The sequence below is a fragment of the Jaculus jaculus genome, chromosome 11 (genome assembly GCF_020740685.1).
Source record: "Jaculus jaculus isolate mJacJac1 chromosome 11, mJacJac1.mat.Y.cur, whole genome shotgun sequence".
In the NCBI taxonomy this organism is placed as follows: Eukaryota; Metazoa; Chordata; class Mammalia; order Rodentia; family Dipodidae; genus Jaculus; species Jaculus jaculus.
In genome coordinates this window covers 111,572,138-111,586,906 of record NC_059112.1, presented here as the reverse complement: position 1 = coordinate 111,586,906, position 14,769 = coordinate 111,572,138, and the positions used below count along the sequence as shown (strand labels likewise).

General features: G+C 52.4%; 2 protein-coding genes across 5 annotated transcripts in view; one reads left to right on the top strand and one right to left on the bottom strand.

The window, feature by feature from the left end:
• Window positions 1-14,769, bottom strand: part of Ift140 (intraflagellar transport 140) — a 92,029-nt gene that overhangs the window by 11,413 nt on the left and 65,847 nt on the right. For all 4 annotated transcript variants that reach the window (XM_045161592.1, XM_045161593.1, XM_045161594.1 and 1 more), the window contains 7 exons: window positions 7,070-7,247; window positions 5,988-6,178; window positions 5,238-5,333; window positions 4,274-4,406; window positions 3,659-3,802; window positions 2,311-2,439; window positions 1,954-2,136 (listed from right to left, as the gene is read on the bottom strand). In XM_045161592.1, coding sequence (XP_045017527.1) covers window positions 1,954-2,136; window positions 2,311-2,439; window positions 3,659-3,802; window positions 4,274-4,406; window positions 5,238-5,333; window positions 5,988-6,178; window positions 7,070-7,247 — 1,054 coding nt within the window. The remainder of the gene's footprint in view (window positions 1-1,953; window positions 2,137-2,310; window positions 2,440-3,658; window positions 3,803-4,273; window positions 4,407-5,237; window positions 5,334-5,987; window positions 6,179-7,069; window positions 7,248-14,769) is intronic.
• Window positions 11,546-14,769, top strand: part of Tmem204 (transmembrane protein 204) — a 13,910-nt gene continuing 10,686 nt past the window's right edge. Inside the window, exon 1 of the mRNA XM_045161600.1 lies at window positions 11,546-12,507. Coding sequence (XP_045017535.1) covers window positions 12,243-12,507 — 265 coding nt within the window. The 5' untranslated portion in view covers window positions 11,546-12,242. The remainder of the gene's footprint in view (window positions 12,508-14,769) is intronic.

The window sequence follows — 14,769 nt, the reverse complement described above, 5'->3', positions numbered from 1 at the left end:
GTGCCATTATGTTTTTTGGGAGGATTTTTTTTTGTATTATGGCTGTTAAAAGACCTTGGATTATGGGGACGCTTGAACATCATTAGGATTGATAAAAATTATGAGGACTCTTCAAGTCATGCTGAATGCATTGTATTTTTTTTTTTTTTTCCCGAGGCAGGGTCTCACTCTAGCCCAGGCTGACCTGGAAATCACTATGTAGTCTCAGGGTGGCCTCAAAGTCACAGTGATCTTCCTTCCTCTGCCTCCCAAGTGCTGGGATTAAAGGTGTGTGTCACCATGCCCAGCTGAATGCATTGTATTTTATATCATGTATGGATATCAGTTTATGGGAGCCAGGGGTGGAATGTGGTGGTTTGCTTCAGGTGTCCCCCATAAACTTAGGTATTCTGAATGCTAGTCTCCCCAGCTGATGGCAATTGGAAATTAAAGCCTCCTGGATGCAATGTATTGTTGGGGGCGGGCTTCTGGGTGTTATAGCCAGTTTCCCCATCCCAGTGTTTGGCATACTCTCCTATTGCTACTTTCCACCTTATAAGGGCCAGAGAGTGATGTCCACCCTCTGTGCATGCCCTCATTTTCCCTGCCATCATAGAGCTTCCTCTTGAGCCTGTAAACCGAAATAAACCATTGGGTGATTTCTGCCAGCAATGCGAACCTGACTGCTACAGTCTCTTCTCAAAAAAAAAAAAAAAAAAAAAAAAAAAAAGCAGTGGTACATTTCATGCTGGGTACACTGCACGCTTACCAACACACACACATCAATCCCTCAGTGGATATGAAGCCCTGTGGGGTGGGTGGTAAGGTTGCCCTCAAGCTGTGTATGGTGGCACATGTCTTTAATCTCAGCACTTGGGATGCTGAGGTAGAAAGAACGCTGTGAGTTTGTGGCCATCATGGGCTACAGAGTGAGTTTCAGGTCAGTTTGGGCTAGAGCAAGACCCTGGTCATTTTTGTTTATTTTTATTTTAGAGACAGACACACACAGAGGGAGAGAGAGAACTGGTGAGCCAGGGCCTCGGCCACTGCAAACAGACTCTAGAAGCTTGTTCTACCTCGTGGCCATGTGTGACTTTGCACTTCCTCACCTCTGTGTGCCTGGCTAACATGGGATTTGGAGAGTTGAACAAATTGATAAAGATTAGGAGGACTCTTAAAGTCGTACTGAATGCAATGTTTTTGAGGTAGGGTCTCGCCTGCTTTGCTTTGCAGGTGAGCACTTTAACCGCAGAGCCACCTTTCCAGCCCCTGCTCATTTCCAAAGGCTGCCCTCATAGCAGCAGTCCCCGTGCACTGTGCAGGGCTAGCTTCTGGGAGCCATTCACTTCCAGGATAGGGTGTAGCCATGGCATGGTGGTGCACGCCTTTAATCCCAGCACTCGGGAGGCAGAGGTAGGAGGATCGCCGAGAGTTCGAGGCCACCCTGAGACTACATAGTGAATTCCAAGTCAGCCTGAGCTAGAGTGAAACCCTTCCTCGAAAAACCAAAAATAAACAAATAAATAAATAAGTAAAAATAAAATCTAAGCTGGGCATGGTGGTGCCTTTAATCCCAGCACTGGGGAAGCAGAGATAGGAGGATCACCCTGACTTCAAGGCCATCCTGAGACTACATAGTGAATTCCAGGTCAGCCTGGACTAGTGTGAGACTCTACCTCAAAAAAACAAAATAAATAAAGTAAAAATTAAAAAATAAAGTCTTGTATGTGTGTATGTGTGTGCGTGCGTGCGTGCGCGCATGTGTGTGCATTCATGCTATGGTCTCCAGACACATGCTCCACTTTGAATCCAGCTTCATGTGGTTGCTGGAGAATTGAACCCAAGCCAATAGGCTTTGCAAGCAAGAACCTTTATCTGCAAGCTCCCTCCATAGCCTCAGCCCAGTTTTTCTTGAGAAGTCACAACAGAGAGACGGCAGAGTTTCCCACCCTGGAGCTCCCACAAGTACCGCACCTTCTTGGCAGCCAGCAGAAGCTCCACAGCCTTCTCAAACTGCTTGTGCTCGATGCAGAAGTCTGAGCAGCGGGCCAGAAGGGCGGGGTCGGACTTCTCGTTTAGGTCCTCTGCTATGAGCTGAAGGGCGGCAAACTGCTGGGTAGCGAAGGCCAGTTCCAAAGCCTTGGAGAAGTGGCCTGCCTGTGGACAATGGTGGAGTCTGAGCTGCCGTTTGAGTCCGAGTTCCTGAGAACTTGCTCAGTCAGGTCTCGGGCAGCCTCACGTAAGCATCACTAGTCTCTGCAGGGTGCTGTTGCCCTCTGCCCCACGGCCACTACCTCAAGCCCTCTGCAGATTCCCAACTGGGGCCCTCACCTTGTGGTACAGCATGACAGCCCTGTCCATCTGCTCTGCCTTCTCCTCGTAGTAGCGGGCTGCCTCGAGCATGTCTTTTGGTGAGCTCAACAGGGCCAGGTTCATGAGCTGGTCGTCTAAGCCGTTCTCCTGCCGGGAGGGAAGGGAGGGCTCTGTGGGCAGTCCCCAAGACCTTGGCTTGTGACTGTGGCTATGGGGGTGTGGTACATCTCTCTTCAGTTTGGTGTCACCAGAGGATCCATGCCAGTGTGTTTTTTTTCTTTAGATTTACTTTTTATTTTATTTGACAGAGAGATAGGGCATGCCAGGGCCTCCAGCCACTGAAACCAAACTCTAAACGCATGCGCCCCCTAGTGCATCTGGCTAACGTGAGTCCTGGGAAACCGAACCTGGGTCCTTTGGCTTTGTAGGCAAACACCTTCACTGCTAAGCCAAAAGATTTATTTTCTTAAAATTATTTATTTATTTGAGAGCGACACAGAAAGAGGCAGATAGAGAGAAGTAGAGATATTGGGTGCGCCAGGGCCTCCAGCCACTGCACATGAACTGCAGACGCATGTGCCCCCTTGTGTATCTGGCTAACATGGGTCCTGGGGAATTAAGCCTCAAACCGGAGTCCTTAGGCTTCATAGGCAAGCGCTTAACCACTAAGCCATCTCTTCAGCCCAAGATTTATTTTCATCAATTTATTTATTAGAGATACAGAGAGAGGAAGAGAGAGAGAATGGGAGTGTCAGGACCTCTAGCCACTACATTTGTGGGACCTGGGGAATCGAACCTAGGTCCTTTGGCTTTGTGGGCAAGTTCCTTAACCACTAAGCAATCTCTACAGCCCAATATTCATGTTTTAAAAGTGTATGGTAGCACGCACACACACACCTTCAGTGGGTCATTAGGCTTCACAAGCATGTGCCTTAACTGCTAAGCCATCTCTCCAGCTTGCCAATGTGCTTTCTAAGGAGTACCAAGCCTTACTGGGTCTGTCTGTGTACTAGGGCTTTCTGATGCTTTTTGTAGTTTATAGACTACTGCAAGACATACTTGAGGATGGTTTCAGAAATTAAACCTGGGTGGAGGCATTCATGAAAATGTCCAACAGCTGTCAGTGATCTACCTATTTGCAAAGCTGTAACCGTGAATCAGCCTACTACTGGCTCAGGGACATTTAGTGTTTTGTGAACACTGCCAGACAAAGGAGGCAGAGAAGAGAGGAGGGTAGGGACAGTGAGAGGGAAGTATGGAAACCAGCAGTGGTTTCAATGTAATTCTCTCAACCTTTGAGTTTAATGAAACCTTGGAAACAGCAATGGAAGAGAGCCTGCCCCTCGCCTAAGGTGGAACCACGTACCTTGCACAGGCGGATGGCATTGTTGAAGGCCTGTGCCCGTGTGTAGAAGTGTACTGCCTGCCTCACATCCTCACATCTCTCATACTGCCGGGCAAGGTGGTAGGATGCGGCCCAGTTTCCAGTCTCGTTGGCTATTTCAGCAGCCTAGAAAGACCAAAAACAAAAAGTTGGTCATGGTGGTGCACACCTTTAATCTCAGCACTTTAGAGGCAGAGGGAGAAGGATCATTGTGAGTTCAAGGCCACCCTGAGACTACAGAGTGTACTCCAGGTCAGCCTGGGCTAGAGCGAGACCCTACCTCAAAAAACCAAAACAAACTAAAAGACCCAGGACAACTATCAGTGAGCTATCTCCTGTAGGGCACACTCACCTTTGTTTGTTTGTTTAATAAAGACTTTATTTATTTATTTATTTGTTTTTGAGGTAGGGTCTCGCTCTAGCCCAGGCTGACCTGGAATTCACTATGTAGTCTCAGGGTGGCCTTGAACTCACAGGGATCCTTCTACCTCTGCCTCCCCAGTGCTGGGACTAAAGGCGTGCGCCACCACGCCCGGCTAAAATTGCATGTATTTTCCCCCCACGTGTACCGCTGAGCTGCACTCAACCTGTGCTCACCTTCTGCATGTTGCCCTGGAAGCAGTGAACGCGGACCACAGAGAGGTAGTCCTGTGCCAGCTCGTAGTAGTGCAGTGCTGTGTCCATCTCTGCCTGACTCTCCAGGTACTGGGCCCACCACCTCCACAGGGTCCTGCAGGGTGGAGGCAACGGTCTAACTCCCACTGGGAGCGGATACCACCACCCACGCCATCCTTGGGCCAGCATGGGAGATGCTGTATCTAGAAAAAATAAGCCCCTGGCGCTGCAGAGATGGCTCAGTGGTTAAGGCGCTTTTTCTTTTTTGTTGTTGTTTCAGGTTAGGGAGTTGCTCCAGCCCAGGCTGACCTGGAATTCACTATGTGGTCTCAGGGTGGCCTCAAACTCACAGCAATCTTCTTACCTTGAACTCACAACAATCCTCCCACCTCTGCTTCTCTAGTGCTAAGCCTAAAGGTGTGTGCCACCACGCCTGGCTAAGGTGCTTGTTTGCAATGCTTGGTGGCCTGGGCTCAATTCCCCAGTACCCATGTAAAGCCAGAGCACAAAGTGGCACATGCATCTGAAGTTTGTTTGCAGGGGATAGAGGCCCTGGCATACCTGTTTCTCTCTCTCTTAGTGTTTGCAAATAAATAAATAAACATAAAAAAAGAAAGGGCAGCAAGGCATGGTGGGTATGCCTTTAATCCCAGCTCTCAGGAGGCAGAGGTAGGAGGATTGCCATGAGTTTGAGGCCACTGTGAGAATACAGAGTGAATTCCAGGTCAGCCTGGGCTAGAGTGAGACCCTACCTAGAAAAACCAAAAAAACAAAATAAATAAAATAAAAAGAAAGGACAAGCCAGGGTTCTAATGGGTTCTCCATGTCCCAGAATCAGTGCTGGGAACGAGGGGGATGACCCCCATGCCCACATGGAAGCAGCAAGGGCCAGGCACTATGGCAAAGCAGGGCAATGGGAAAGTGCCATTCCATTAGGGCCACTTACTTGTCTTTCATCCTATTGACATAAGGTTCCAGGGACACTGGGTCTTCTGAGAGCATCCTGGGCACCTCGAAGCGGTGGGTGTCTGATTTCTCGTAGCTGTGGAGGGAGACCAAAGGACCTTGTTTCCCCCCTTGTGATCAGAGGCTGTGCCACAGCATGAGGCTATGGTCTGTGAGGTGTCACAGGGCCTATGCACTACTGTTTTAAATATTTATTTGACAGAGAGAGAAAGAGAGAGAGAGAGAGAGAGAGAGAGAGGATGAGAATATGGATGCACCAGGGCCTGCAACCACTGCAAACAAACTCCAGATGCACACGCCACCTTGTGCATCTGGCTAATGTGGGTCCTGGGGAACTGAACCTGGGTCCTCTGGCTTTGCAGGCAAATGCCTTAACTGCTAAGCCATCTCTCCAGCCCCTTATGCACTATTAAGTGTTCTGTGTGTCTTAGGATGCCAGTCATACCTCAGGGCTCCTCATGAGAATTCCAGATCATGGGGATGTATCTAAGCACAGCTCTGGCTCCAGAAAGGGAGCCAGACCCTCTGAGGTGGCATACTGATTTCCAGGGGAGCCCAAGCCGGCTGTGTGCCATGGGACTGACTCACATACTGCAGCGTGGAACTTAGACCCCTGGACAGTTTTCATGGAAGAGTAAAGACCTTCCTGGGGCAGGTCCCTTGGAGAGCCTCCAGGGCCGTAGCTTTGAAGCAGTGACAGCCAGGGCCTGCCCCGGCCCGGCCTACTCACTAGCTGAGGGCCAGGCCGCAGTCAGCGCTGGCCTCCAAGTGCTTGGCATAATTGTAGTAAGTGGTGCGCAGATGGACACGGTCATGGAGCTCAGCCATTTCTATAGCCTTCTGCCACTGGTTTGAAGCCTGGTAGAACTTGTTCAGCAGGTCATAGCGCTTGCACTTCTTGTACAGCTGCTCAGCATCCTCCTGAAGAGTAAAGGGCAGTGCTGATGCTCTGGAACAGCCACTCTGGTAGAGTAGGCGACGCTGACCGGTGGCCGTCACAGGGGTCACTGTGCTGTGAAGCACAGTGCAGAGGAGGGGGTATGCAGCATAGCGGCCGCCCCTACAAGCTCATGAGACAGATGCCTCACACTCCTCAAAAGACACACACTTCAGATGCAGATGGACACCATGCACAGACTGATAAATTCAAGACAAGCACCACACACCCAAGAGACAGTCTAAGTGACCCACTGGAGAATGCCCTGCCAAGGGAAATTCTAAGTCTGCCGCAGCCCAGCCAGCCTTTGGTGGGGCCTTGCAGAACTTCTGAGCTCCCCGATAGTCAAGGAAGCCCTCTAGAGGTGCTCCTGTCACAAAGCCCCTGTGTGGGCAAGTCACCTGCCTGCCGGATCCCTTCTCAGAGGTCTGTTCTCCATGACCACATGCACACTAAGTCTTCTGGTGCTGTGGCCTCTTCTGGGAGGGGCCAGTGTCTTTAGACCACGTGGGGAGAGCAGGTATTCAGTATGCTATGAGAGTGCAGGAAAGGGCAGTGGTCCCAACAGAGAACAGACACTGTAGGGTCACCCCAGAGACCTACCCTGCTGGCTTAGGCAGACTTGAGGGGCTTGTACTTCAATGTGAACACCCAACAAGCCCACCTACCGCCTCCCTTCTGCAGATCACAGGCTCCTGAGACACCTAGCAGTCAGGTTCTCTGCCCACCTGTTAACCTCTCTGGATCTCCTAGGTCCTGCAACAGACTCCAGCTAAGCAAGGTCCATGGTTAGTAACTCCTGCCCTCTTTATTGCAGGCAGCTTGGCAGTGTGTCTGTCCCTAGTGTATCTGTCCAAGAGGCCAGGCCCACTCACCAGCATGCCTAGCTGGATGGCCAGCATGGCCACTCTGGCCTCCAGCTCGGGCTCCCGTTCGGCCTCTCGCAGTGCTCGGGCTCCACGAGCATGACCCATGTTTCCTAGGCACACCTTGGCGACGTCCAGCCGCTGGGTCTTCACACACATGCGTGCCATGTTCTCCCAAACGGTCTTGCTGCAGACAGAAGATAGGAGGTCCTGTTAGTAGCTTCTAGCTCAGTGCTCAGGCTACATACCAGCCCTTCCTCAGCAATCGGTCAGCGCACATGGGACCTTCCCGATACCGTGCCCTGCCTGCATAGTAACTCTGCAGACCAGGTACTGTATACCCTCACCCAAAATGAAGGTGAGATGTGTCTTGAGTCTAACAGTTGGTGTGTCTTGAATGACCTCCCTGACTTCAGAGGCCTCTAGGGCTCACGAAGGAGAAAGATGGTATTCTGTGACACTACTTCCCTGTGCTGCTGACAGACAATGGCTTCTTCTTATTAAGAGCACACAGAATCAGGTCAAAGACAGAAGTTCTTGCTCACAATTGAGCAATGGACTCCACAGAACTTCTCCTGAATTACCCCCAGTGTTGGGGACCCTGCAGGACAAAGGGGCCGTGATGTACTCAGATCACCACCCCTCAGTGGCTGGATGGCAGTGTCTGGGTAGACAAGGTGGGGAGGTCCACAATCCAACTTAACCCAGGGCCTAGAGCAAGATTGGCTGGGAGGAAAGGCTGGTCAGTGAGCCTCATCTTGAGCTGTCCACTGTGTGCCTGGCCTTCCTCAGAGAGCTCCTAGGACTCTGGGCCTGTTTTCAGATATGGACAGTGGGCTGAGGCCTTAGACAGAGAGGCCCCTTGTAAACAACTTGGGGTGAACACTGAACAAGAAAGGCGGAGGGAACACAAGTTGACTCTTGGCACTGTCTCGTCTTTACCCCACACACTGAGAGCTGGTGCTCTCAGCCCTGGTCCAGCTGTGGGCAGAACTTCAGCAAATGACTTATGTCTTAGGTTCCCTGATTTGAACAGAAATGGAGGGAAAGCAGCTTTCATGATGGAAACACCAGTGGAGTTAGTTCAGGTGTGGGCCTGGGCGGGATGGACATTACTGGGTGTCAAGGGATCTATGGTTGAAATGGTACGTATCCAGGTGCTGTTTCCTGAAAGCCAGCATATACCATGTACTTTTGTATGTGTAGTGGGGGACTGAACCCAAGGCCTTGTGTCTGCTAGGCAAGCACTCTGCCATGAGCTGCATCCCTAGCCCCACATGGTTTGCACTTGCCTGGGCCCAGTGAGAACTCTCACTTGACAGACACATGCCATGAGCAACGAGGGCACGAGTGATATGTGCGATATAACAGCAACAGCCTTGTGGCCACGGCCTATAGGTGAGGCCTAACCAGAGTCACGTGGCAGCATGGGGACGAGGTGCCGAGCTGGAAGCAAAGCAAGCACGTGTAGCCACAATTCAGCTCAGGGCCAGCCTGCTGGGGAAGCCATCTATCAGCCCAGGTCCCTCCACTTCTCGTGCCTCTCCTGGGGCCTCTCGCCCTCTGGCCTGCAGGACACGCGAGAACTCCTTTGGAGAAGATGATACACAGGCCGCACTGGGGAGATCCTGGAGGTGCCCACCACTGGGCAGTGCTCTCCTAGTGTTTCTCAGGGGTGGACACAAGGTCCTCATGCTTCTGGTTTCAGAATTCAAATGACTCATGTAGCCATGAGGCAGCAAATATGGCAATACCCCACTCAGTGTCACAAGGCCACAGCCCAGGGCTTTTTCTCTGTGGAGCCTCTGCACGATGCACACTGATGTCCAGAAGCTGGTTATCTGAGGACCTCAGGCAATTAAACTATCTCCACATCCACACTCATTTTTGGCGGTTTCTCACAAGGGGGCCCTAGGCGCCACCCCAGGACCATGCAATACTTGTCAACTCTATGGACAAAGGGCTCTCACTAGTGGCCTTAGAGATGTCGGCTTAGAACTGAGGCACAGCAGTAGCCTGGAACCTCAAAAGGAAACACTGGGTTCTGATGGCCCTGCTCTGGAGTTCTACAGTTTTCAGAACAGCACAGCCTTCCCCAGCATCTTCCCAGGCCTGCTGTGCCAGCGCAGTGTGAGGCAGGGAACAGCCACTGTCAATGGCAGGATGGTAGTTAGGCATGAGATTTTCTTTATCGTTCTTTTCTAAACAATTTCATGTGACTGGAACATTTTTCAAGTATTATTTACTATGTCTGCTGAGGCAGGGCGTCAGGGCTAGACGGAAGGGACATGGCTTTGTGGCTGCCTCTACCTGCCTGGGTAGCTGGCTCCCTTTCTTCCATGTGGTCTGGAAAGCAAGTGGTTGTGTCTGCATCCAGACATGGTGAAGCTATTCAAATACATGCGGTGACTGGCCATGGACAGAGCTGGCCGCCTGTGCCCCTGGGCTCCTCTGCCTCCCACCAGCAGGATGTGCCCAAAACTGAGTCTGGTCCTTTTGCTAGGTGAGAAACAGAGGCCCCGGGGATGTGACTTAGTGTCACTGTGCTTCCTTGGCCCTGCCCATGACAAACGCCTGCTCCTGTCATTGAAATGCCAGCCAGTTCTACTCAGGGCTCTTCCTGGGAATAAAGCTTTTATCCCACAGGGCTCTGGAGAGCATGCAGTGGAAGATGGCCCGCTGCCAAGCAGACCAAAGCTAGGGTCCTTGATGGCCAGCACAGGCCCTCTCCTGCTGGGGAGAGAGGACTCCCAGCTGCAGAGAGTCTGGTCCCAGAGAGATGCCAACTTGCTCCACAGGCACAGGCTGCGCTCTCTGTGGCGGCCTCCCAGCCCCCACACCTCTCTTTTCCTTCTCTGTGCATACTGCTCGCTGACAGCTCTACTCCCCGACCATGGGAAAGCTCTAACGCCAGAGTAGGGTCTGGGATTTGTGCATCTGGCATAAATTCCAAGAAGTAAACACCCGCCCAGCCCTGTCCAAGTCTTGAGAATTTCCTGTTGTCCAAGCTAGACTGTGGAGAGGGATCACAGCTGCACTTCACAGCTCCCGGGCGCCTGCAATGAGAAGCAGATGTGGCCGGGAAGGGCGCTCACGCTGCCATGGCTCTGGTTTCAGAGAGGACCCGTGCTCTGCAGAAGCTCGGCTGGACCCGTGCAGAGGACAGTGGGCAACCAGAGGACCAGAGGCTGATCTGCACAGGCATGTCCACCAAGTCTTGAGGTGGTTTTGCTGCTCTGTGCAGCGCTCCCTCCTCGTCCAAGTGCAGAAGGGGCAGATACACATTCGAGAGCAGCATTCACACGGAGCAGTGGCCTACGGAGGCAGACTGAGGGAGCTCGGGAAGGGTCTTTTGCCTGACTTGGCACTGGGTCCAGGGTGGGGGGCCTTCCCACCAGTCACACACGAATGACTGGCATCCTCTGAGCACAGTGTCAAATCCCAGGAGAGGTCCCTTCTCACTTCTGTTCTCCCTTGCCTACTTGCCTGCACAGCCTTGCAGGTTGCTGAGGTACAAGGGCTGCTTGAGCCTGGGAATTTGAGGCTAGCCTGGGCAACACTGAGAGATCTGTCTTAAAAAATTAAAAAGTTCTCTAGGTTTGAAAGTGCCCCCTTCCTTCCTTCTGGAAATCCCCCAGTTCGAGACTAAGACAACTGGCGTATTAGGGGGAGATGGAGGCCTACTAATGGAGATCTGGGAAACATTCACTTCAAAGGCACTTGTAGCTTGTGCTTAGGAATGCTGAGCACTGAAGATGTTGTACACCAGTCCTGCCTTGGTGGGACCCACACGCAGGGCCAGTCACGGTGGTCCCACCTGCTCGCCGGCCCTGCCTTGGCGGGACCCACGCGCAGGGCCAGTCACGGCGGTCCCACCTGAGTGTCTTTTAAGCCACGGCATGAGCGGAGGACAGGCAGTGCCAGTGCACTTTTGTCAAGTCCCTGGGAGGACAAGATGACCACAGACAGGCTCGATGCTGAGACCAAGAACGAAGAACAATTTTCCCTCTGGCCCTCACCCAGGCCTAGACAAGGCAGAGGGACAGGGGAGAAGTCTTTCATTAACACTGGCTATAAACTTCAGTGGGGGGAGCCTAAGACAGGTAAGCCCTTCAGGGAACTCACAGGTATTTCTTAGGATTAGTGTTGGCCAAAGGCTGGTCAGAGACAGTTGCTTGTCATTTGGGAGTGTGGGTGTCTGGGCACTTAGTCCCTTTAGGACTTTGCTCTTCTGTGGGGTTTGCAGTGTCCCCAGATCCTAAGCTCATCACAGCTGGCCAAGCTCAGAAGCAACAGGTGAAACATTAGTATCCTGGCCTGCATCCCTGGCTACTCTTATGGGACAGGAAGGTGGGGCAGGGCAGCTGGGGGCGGGGGTGGAGGTGGGCTGGAGCAGGACTCAGAAGTCTCCGCAGGCTTTCCCATCAGGAAACGCATCCTGTTAGTGTCTGGCTCAGTGGCAGAGCTGCTATTTGTTGCGGTTGGTTACGCCCTCTTGCTCACCAAAACCAGCCTCAAAAACAACCATTTCCTCTCCGCGGAGAGGCGGGTAAGCTGGAGCTCACACACGCGCACATGCCTGACAATTCCTTGCAGCAGACGTCCTGCTTTCCAGGAGCTGCCGTTTGTGGCGGAGGCATCAGGACCGGGGCCCAGGCAGCGGGAAAGCAGCCGAGCATACCCTGCTTCCACGGCCTGCTCTTTTGCTCCAAGTAGCCCCCACAGCTGGCTTTACGGAGTGTGCCCTGGACTTCCCACGCACGCCTCTTGAGTTGCTTTGTTTTCCACTGCTGCAGGCAAGAAGAGGTGCTGTGAACGCAGCCCCTCCGGCCCCTGGCTCCCAAGAAGACGGCCCACTCACAACTCTGGATTCTCGCCAGTGCCCCAGATTCCTCCCTGGGATGGGCCTCGCAGCGACCAGCTTCCGCACAGGCCTGTCCCTGCTTCAGGTGCAGGAGGGGGGATAAGGCAGGGCCGTGAGTGGCTCACCTGGATCCAGCCCATGGGCCTCTTCCCGCGTCTCCACCAGCCCCATGTGCCTGGCTGGAGCAGCGGCCCAGCCTCTGAGGATGAGCGGTGATGTTCTCTAGTCCCCCCAGCAGCATCTCGGCTCTCCCTGCATGCACAGCAGCTGACTAGGGCTTGGGATTTTCTCCAAGATAAACAGCGTCGGCAGTCCGTTATGACTGTCCAGAAACTTGTGGCCACCGCCGTGCTGGTGGCTCTTGTCTCCCTCATCCTGAATAACGCGGCAGCCTTCACCTCTAACTGGGTATACCAGACGCTAGAGGATGGGCGCAAGCGGAGTGTAGGACTGTGGAGGTCCTGCTGGCTGGTGGACAGGGGCCGGGCCGGCCGAGCTGGGCAGGTGGACACACAGGACTGTGAGGCACTAGGCTGGGGCTCCGAGTCTGCAGGTTTCCAGGAGTCTCGAGGCACCGTCAAATGTAAGTCTGATTGTTTTTCTATCATCTTCTGGGGCTGAGTGAGGGAAGCAGTGGCCAGACCCTCGGATGGAATGGGGAAGCCAGGCCTGGTGCTCACTTTACAGAGAGACACGATACAAACTCCTCTCCTGTGTCCAGACCCTGTTCTGGCTTTTTTCACAGGAAAGTCACCTCATGCAGCTGAATGCTCTCTTTGCTACTATGCAAGGCTGGAGGGTGGATATGCAAATAACCAAGGAGGTACATTTTCTCTGGGTTGAAAAGAAGTACTACTAATCAGTAAAATAAAAGTGAAGAGTGAGAGCCTGTGGTTGAGTTCTGACTTCATTCCCAAGGTGGTCGGGGCCGTGTGGGAGGAGACGGGGAAGGCTGTGTGGCAGAGCAGAGTGGATGCTCAGGGAGCCTCTCCCCAGTCCTTCCCCTTCTGGCTGTCTTGTCTGAGAGACGATTTACTGACTTAGAAGTTGAGAACTTGACTTTAAAAGGGCAGTCATGTCATGTTTGAAGGTGCAGGGAGAAAAGGTTGTGAACATATGAAGATACTTGCTACAATGCTAGCTAAAATACAATAGGTGTGCTGAATCTGCCAACCTGAGTTCTTACTCACAAACACCCAATCTCTATTGCAGACTGTCAGGGAGGCTCAAAGTCTATAGATTGTTCCTATTCTGAGGGTGACATTAGTGTTTAGGAAAGCACGACGCTTAGGTGGGCGTCTGCTCGGGGATCCTCAGAAGACTTCCTGAAAGTCCTGAGTGCCATTCGACCACCAGCTCTCAGCTCTGTCTCTGTCTAGTTGAGGACTTGGAACCCAGGCAGGGGAACATCAGTCCTACCTCACAGGCAGAGACACTGTAGCTTGCAATGCTCAACTTCCTCCTTCTGCCTGGACAGGCAGGGAGTGACAGTTCTTTTTCTCTCTTTCCTTTCCTTCCTCTTCTTTCCCTCTCTCCTCTCTCTTCCTTCTTTCCTTTTTCTTTCTCTCAACAGCCTTTTCTTCTGAAAAAGATCAGTACAGGAACACTTCCAAACTTTCCATGAGCTCTCAGAGTTCTGCATCTTGTGGGAAGTCAAGAGTTGAACTTAGAGTCTTTGTGTGATGACTCGGTAGTGAGCTCTCCATGTGCATTCACTCTCTGACCGTTTGGATACGCAGGAAAGCTAGTAACCTTGAACCTCCACCAAGCTTCTCACGTGGGCTGCAGCTCTGCTCAGCCCTGGAGGCCTCTGGCCTTGCAGAGGGTGGAGCCAGATGCAGGCAGAGACTACAGCTCCAGGCTTTTCCCTAAGCTCTAGAACCAGCACCGGACAGCCCCCAGCTCCTGACCTGGACCTTAAGGCCTCCGACAGCCCAGCTATCTCTGGAGGCTACACACACGCCAGTGCCCTCTCTTACCTGCGTGCTTCCGCAGTCCTGGGGCACTTGCCAGGCATGCTGTCCCCCCACTGTCTGCCTGACGAGGCCTGTCTCCTCAGGCCTCGGTGCTCACAGGGCCCTGTAGACTCCTCCCTGCCCGCATCTGTGTGGTGATATGGAGCCTTTGGCTGCTCCTGCCATGAGTGCCACATATCTGCCTCCCACCTAAATGTGCCTAAGTTTCCACCTGTGTGAGTCTGCTGTGCTGCCTGCATCTCCTGGTGCCTCCATGGACAGTTTAAAAAGCCTCTACCAAACGGACTGATGACCCGTGGGCTTAATCTCAACACTGGGGAGACTGAAGCAGAATGACCAATGTAAGTTCCAGGCCAGCTGGGAGTTTAATAAAATAAATAAATAAGGAAAGAAAGAAAGAGCCCTTCTAGCAGCGTTGGTGATATACACCTGTCATTTTATCACCTAGGAGCTCAGGTAGGAGGATCAGGAGATTGAGGCCAGTCTGGGGCGAAATAGTTAAGACCCTGTCTCAAAAGAGAAGGAAAAAACCCTCCTGCAAATTAAGTGGCACAGGTAGGTAGGCGGATATAAATCAAGGAATCCGAGCAGAAACTACTGTTCAAACAGAAGGCCACCAAGAAACTTTTCAGGAATGAATGACAGGATGAAGTTTGGGGAAAGGCTATACAGGCAGTTTTTGGTTGCTAACAAATTCTAACACACACTGCGACTGAAACACAAAAGGAAAAAAGCAGCCATAAGTCAGCATTTCCTGAGAGGAAGCTGGTTCCTAACCCCCTGGCTCTGAACATGGGCGGTGTGGCTCTGTGCCTGGTGGCCTGGAGGTGGAGATGATGATGTTGGTCTCTTCCTCCCATCTTCTCCCT